We start from the raw sequence: 6,495 nt of genomic DNA, 5'->3' as shown, positions 1-6,495 counted from the left end.
TATATATATATATATATATATATATATATATATATATATATATAATAACACTATAGTTCAGAAAGCACAAAGGAACAGATTAAATGGAAAACAGATAAAATGAATTGAAGTTCGTGTGTAGAATTCGTGTGAATGTAGGCGAAAACAGCCCAGGTAGACATCCACTGTGAAGGTTGCATGGAGGTCATCCTCCATCTTGTCCTATTCCCTCGCACTGCTTCTATCCAGAGTTTCCGCCGGTAGACTGGAATTCCGAGGAGCGTCTCGCTGACATAGAGGGCGCTGTGAGTGCGCTGTGGCTGCCGGCCGTCGTCGCGGAGCCGTGTGATTCGTGGACGGCGGCGTGTGACGCGGTGTGGAGCTACGTCGGCATGGTGACGGGGGCCGACGGTGACGATGACAACGATGAGGCCAGCATCACGCTGATATCAAGGTTACATTTGCATGAGCGCAGAACACTCGCGAGCGTGGTAGTGTTAATGTACACGCACGCACGCGTACACACTCGCTACATACTCCCTATTACTTGTTCTCATTGCTAGTTAACAGTCGTTAACATCATTACAAATCAGTGACCGCCATCTGATCACTTTTTCTGTCGCCTCTCGAGCCAAAATTTTAATGATTTTATTATCAATGGCTTCATTTACAATGATTACAATTATAATGGACATTGACGGCATATGCGGCGACCGTTACTTCATAACAGTGTCATAAGTAACCATAGCTATTATTTATTTTATTTTATTTTATATTTATTATCAATGGCTTCATTTACAATGAGTACAGTTACAATGGCTTCATTTACAATGAGTACAGTTATAATGGACATTGGCTGAAGTAACAGTGACATGAGTAACAATGGCTATAATTGCAATAGTGATATATTTATTAATAATAGCTTAAATAACAGTCAAATTATTAACTCTCAATTTGTTCATCGCTAACTTGAACAGCATCGATTGTTAAAGCCTGGCGCACATTGCCGAACATTTTCCCGAACAAATGTTTTTGTCTGGCAATGTGCGGGTGGACAATTGCTGAGCGCACATTGCCAAACATTTTTTGTGTGTGTGTGGGTGTGTGTTTCAGGATGAGCCGTTAGCGCATGAGCTGCGGCCTACTCGCGTCCTCACGCTCACCATGACCTACCTGGTGCGCCACCTCATGCACCGCGGCGTCGACGGCCACACAGAGTGGTACGACTTCCTCTGGAACCGAACCCGCGGAATCAGGAAGGTAGGTCCGCGGAATCAGGAAGGTAGGTCCGAGGGGCCGGACTCTGTTCACCGGAGCGAGACCACCATGTGCTCACTTTGTTAGGATAATGTACTAGATATTGTTGGTAGGGCGAGGAATCGAGACCGGTTCATACGTTCTTTTTATGTGCGCGCGGGCAAAAATGTCGAGTTAGCAGTACTTCATTGCTCAGCATTATCTTTAGAATGTTCTGTCACAGCAAATGATCGGCTAGAGCTATCTGTCGGTCACGCAAAACAGATTTATTACAGGTGAAACGGCGGTGCTTAGATGTTGTTAAGTTAAACTGCGTGCGACTCGCCAGGATCCGGGGTGAGATGGGATCGTGAAGCCAGCATGCGTTCGCTCACGCTCGCTCCTCTCCACCCACAGGACATCACGCAGCAGGACCTGTGCAGCGTCGAGAGCGCCGCCTTGGTGGAGAAGTGCGCGCGCTTCCACATCCACTGCGCGGCGCGGCTCTGCGAGGAGGAGATGATGACCTTTGACCCGAAGATCAACGACGAGAACCTGACGAAGACGCTGCAGACGCTCAAGCAGATGTACGACGACCTCGAGAGCGACGGGAAGACGCGTTGCGCCGGAGAGGCGGAGTTCCGCGCGTACGACATCCTGCTCAACCTGAACGAGGGCGACAAGCTGAGGTAGGTGGCGCTGCTATTGCACGGTAGGTGGTGCTGTTGTCACACAGGTGGCGCTGTTGATGTTGATGTTTGTTATCACGCTGGAAGTGATGTCACCGTCCTAAACTTCGCTACGAAATTTTACATCCTTTTAGTTTTTTGTTGTTTGTTTTCTGAGGTACAAACTACAACGTTTATTATGTTAAATATGTTTTTTTTTTATATCCACATATTTTGTATATATATTTTCTAAATTTAATGTTTCTCCATTATTTCTTAGATACAAACTACACTGTTTGTTATGTTTTATATATATACATAAGGCTATTACATATCACACAGGAGATTGCATTGATGTCATGCTGAATGTGATATCACCATCTTTAACTGCTATGAAATTTAATATTTTATCAGTTGTTTTTTTGAGGTACAAACTACACTTTTTATTATGTTTTATATACATGATATATCTACATATTTTTTAATATATATTTTTATAAATTTACTGTTTCTCCGTCGTTCAGGCAGGTGTCGCACTATCGCACGGAGCTCAGGATGTCAGATGAGGTGAAGTTTGCTGTGAAGGCGTTCTCTGCTCTCAACAGCAACAATCTGCGTCTGCTCAACCTGGCGCTGGAGCAGGAGAGAAGGAAGCTCGATGCCAGGGAGCTGCGGCTGAGGGAGGAGGCGGAGGCAGACACGAGGGAGAAGGTCGCGGAGGACGTGCGGGAGGAGATCGAGGCGTCGGTCGTCGCGGAGGAGGTCGCGGGAGTCGCCGTCGACGAGATGAGGTCAGGGCTGCTCTTGTGTTTTTGTATTGATGAGGTCAGAGCAGCTCTTTTGTTTTTATTTAGATGAAGTCAGACTTGCTCTCTTGTTTTTATCGGAATGAGGTTAGCATAGCTCTCTTGTTTTTATCTGAATGAGGTTAGAGCTGCTCTCTTGTTTGTATTTAGATCAGGTCAGAGTTGCTCACTTGTTTTTTTACTATGACGTTTACGTCCTTCAAAATATTCCTTTGGTTACAAGTTCGTCTCGTGATTTCTTGCAGGGAGGTGGCGCTGTTGTTGCAGGAGCAGCAGCGCTCTCTGGTGGCTGCAGTGCTTACCTCTGAACTGCTTGACGACATGGTGACGACGGAATGTGGCGCCACCTGCCGGGACGTTTACGCGACCGACGTTGAGGATGTTCAGTTGTTTCTTGCCGAGCAGAAACGAAAAGTCGAGCGGCTGCGTCTGGCGCGATACTTCCGCAAGTGGGTGAACGCCTACGCAGGTACGCTAGCGCCACCTACGCCGGATGGTGTCCCGCCACTCATCTGCCTCTTATGTTCACCGTCTGCTGTTCGAGTAGTTATCTATAACTTGTGCGACATGAGCGCCATCTGTGTGTGTGTCTAACAAGTATAGTTGTTAGGTTTTACTACGAGGTGGCGCCACGGTCGCTGACACGGGTGATAGACTGGTACCCTGTCCATAACTTATCGTTACTGTGGTTGGGCCAGTGACTGAATGCTAGGATGAGAAAGACGCGATTGCCATATTAGTCTGAGGGCTGTCTCATATCATAAGATAATTATCGCCGCCCAACGGAGTTGGAGGAGGTTATGTTTTCGCTCTCGTGTGCGTGTGTTTGTGTGTTTGCGCGATCGATATTAGCGCGTCAGCCAGCGCAGCGAGCCAGAGAGCGTGTACATGTGAGCGAGCAGCAGCAACGAGCGGCTGCTACGAGCGAGCGAGCAGCAAGCCAGCAAGTCAGCGTGTACATGTCAGTACGCTGGCGTATATCGTGGCTTATTCGTGTGTTCGTGAGTCGTATGGCGTATGGCGTATGTCGCTGGTGGAGGTATGCCCTCTCCGTGAGTGCACTCTGTCTAGTTGTATCGTTTAAACACACAACACATAACCATATTTTTTTTGATATAGTAACACAAACTCTTGTTGTATGTATTAATCAAGAATGTATAAATGTTGTATACGTGACTTTGCATCTTCTGAGCAGCAGGAAGCGTTCATTTTGCCGGCGTTTGTTTATGTGTAACGTAGCAACACGACAGATGGCAGTCTTGGGGTCAGCCAATGAGATGGCACTCATCGAGCTACCTCACCTGTTATTATAATGAATTAAGGACAGGGAACCAGTCTAGAGCGCAAGTGATGTACGCGCCGTCTACGTGTGGTTGTAGTTTCTGTTTTTCACCGTGAGATGGCGCCACACGTGCGCTAACGCGTCTGCTCTCTCTGCAGGGCGTCTGCGTCTGCGCGGCTCGATGCTCGCCTTCCCCAGCGCGCCGCCGATGGTCTCCGCCGCACAGCAGTTCGCTCGCCTGCACCCAGGGGGCGCCACGAAGCGTGCGCGGGTCGGCGAGGAGTCGCCGCTGGTGCTGGAGCGTAGGCAGAAGTACGCGTCGCAGGCTCTCAGCCTTCACGGGTACATCCATCTACTACAGCAGGTGTGTGTGTGTGTGTGTGCGTGCGTGCGTGCGTGCGTGCGTGCGTGCGTGCGTTCGTTCGTTCGTGCGTGCGTGCGTTTTGTTTATGTGTGTGTGCGTGCAGGCGTGTGTTTGTGTTTATGTGTGTGTGCGTTCGTGCATGCGTGCGTGCGTGCATGTGTGCGGTCGCGGTGCGGCGTTTGTGTGTGTGTGCATGCGTTTGTGTGTGTGTGTGTGCGCACATACCGCGCCATCGCTCAAACATGTCGTCAGCATCGATTCTTTATGATTAATGATATTCTCTTTCAAGTTTAAAATTGTTCAACGGTTTCAAAAGTTTGTAGATTGCACCCTTTCAAAGATTTCTCATGCAATAAATGTGTAATATATCGATCTGTCTTTTCCTCTGGCTGTTTGGCCTCCGTCCATCTATCCATCTATCCATTTCATCTCCGTTCACCTGTCCGTCTGTTCGTCAATCCATCCATTTATCCATCCATCCATCGATTCCATCACACCGTCTGTTGGTCCATCCGTCTGTCGTACTGTCGTACATGTTGACTTTTAGAGACTTTTTTACCTTTTTTGAGGTTTTTAGAATTCTAGAATCACAACATCGATTAGCAAGAGCTACCTGAGAGTCACTCCAATACTTTCGATACTCCTGGGAATAATTAATTTTGTTTGCGCAGGAGTTGGCATGGAAACCGTTGAACATACCACACCTCATCGCACCACACCTCACGAAGCGACGCTCGCGCTGGCTGCATCTACTACTGGAAGGTGGCGCTACTGTCGCATGGCGCGGCCGGCGGGGGGGCGGCGGGCGGAGTTAGCCGCGGTGGGTGAGAGCGGCGATTCACCAAGGAGCATGTGCCATCTCAGCCTCCAGCAAAGAAAATGTGAGGCGTCAACCAGGGGGCGCCGATGTCTCTCTACGCTGCAAATGTAGTGTGGCTCCTGTATCTAAATTTCGTGATTAAATTTTCACAATATCTAGTTGATAGTAAATTAATTAATGCAATTTAATATTCAATTAGTTTATTTAGTCAAAACGTTTATTTAATCGTGTTTTATTAGTCTTATTTACTAGTTATATATCATTTTGTTTTCCAGATTATGCACCTTTCAAAAGCATGTGATTATGATTTTGTTTTGTTCGAGCTACCCTCTTCGAAAAGATTAAATAGACATTCCGAACGTGTGTAGAATTCCGATGTGTCTCGTGTCATTGGAGGCGTATTTCTGCCACCAGGTGGCGACATTGAGCTGTACTCGTGGACGTCGAACAATGGCAGGCGGCGATTGGAGTTTGCGTCACAGCAGTCGACGGTGACGACCCGGTGACCTCGCTGGCAGCAGACGACTTCTCGGACAAGTGGCGTCCTCTATAGTCTGTGTCCACCCTCGCGTAGCGATGAGGTCATAGAGGTGAGTTTGTTCGTTAGTTTTTTTTAACGCGTGATTTTTCCAACAACTCGTAATGTAATATTGATCGTTATAATAATTATTATTAATATCGTTTATGATTTATTAATATCAATGTATATATTTCATCAAGTCATGTATCACTTATCTCTTTCTCTTGACACACTAGTTAGTTTCTCAGAAAGTTAATACAAAATTATTTGCAACAAAAACATTTTAACTACAAAATTGACTACAATTAATGCTCACTACTCGAAATTAATTACACACTTGATTTATCAAAATTAAGCAGACCTGAGTTTGACAGTTACACAAAGTTGAATGTGAACATTTCACAACATCAAGGGTAACAGGTTAACTATGTTGGCAGGAAGTTCTTTCTGACTGACATCTAAAACAGCAATATGGTGACTTTACTGAGTAAAAACAACGTGCCTACGTAACTCATGTATGAATTACATCTTTCTCTCACAGGAATTTTTGGCACGAGCCAGAGCGAAAAACTTCGCATTGCTCCTGGAAAGCAAACCTTGCAAGCGCACGCCTCCCCCTGGTGGTGATTCTGCTCGAGCTGGCCGCTGTGGATGGACGCGTTCCCACCGAGGACGTTGAGGAGGGACTGCGGTTGCGCGGGGCAACGGCAACGCGACGACGTGCGCACACCACGTCTTTAACGTTGCCGGCGACGTGGCAGCAGCCGTTGGGCCGACGGATACGGTGCGTTGCCCGCGGTTAACCTCGCCGTCGTCATAC

The 6,495-nt window shown here is 47.3% G+C and overlaps 1 protein-coding gene across 1 annotated transcript in view; it reads left to right on the top strand.

Moving 5' to 3' along the window:
* The window catches only part of LOC106813212 (germinal-center associated nuclear protein-like), a 32,408-nt gene that overhangs the window by 12,755 nt on the left and 13,158 nt on the right, over positions 1 to 6,495 (top strand). The window contains exons 5-12 of the mRNA XM_014817286.1: positions 173 to 470; positions 1,093 to 1,239; positions 1,633 to 1,904; positions 2,408 to 2,674; positions 2,935 to 3,158; positions 4,130 to 4,335; positions 5,007 to 5,097; positions 5,570 to 5,657. Of these exons, the coding sequence (XP_014672772.1) occupies positions 173 to 470; positions 1,093 to 1,239; positions 1,633 to 1,904; positions 2,408 to 2,674; positions 2,935 to 3,158; positions 4,130 to 4,335; positions 5,007 to 5,097; positions 5,570 to 5,657 (1,593 nt within the window). The remainder of the gene's footprint in view (positions 1 to 172; positions 471 to 1,092; positions 1,240 to 1,632; positions 1,905 to 2,407; positions 2,675 to 2,934; positions 3,159 to 4,129; positions 4,336 to 5,006; positions 5,098 to 5,569; positions 5,658 to 6,495) is intronic.

This window comes from Priapulus caudatus, unplaced genomic scaffold, assembly GCF_000485595.1.
Source record: "Priapulus caudatus unplaced genomic scaffold, Priapulus_caudatus-5.0.1 Scaffold740, whole genome shotgun sequence".
Lineage (NCBI taxonomy): Eukaryota > Metazoa > Priapulida > Priapulimorpha > Priapulimorphida > Priapulidae > Priapulus > Priapulus caudatus.
The sequence above is the reverse complement of the archived record's forward strand: the minus strand, read 5'-3'. Positions and strand labels throughout refer to the sequence as shown.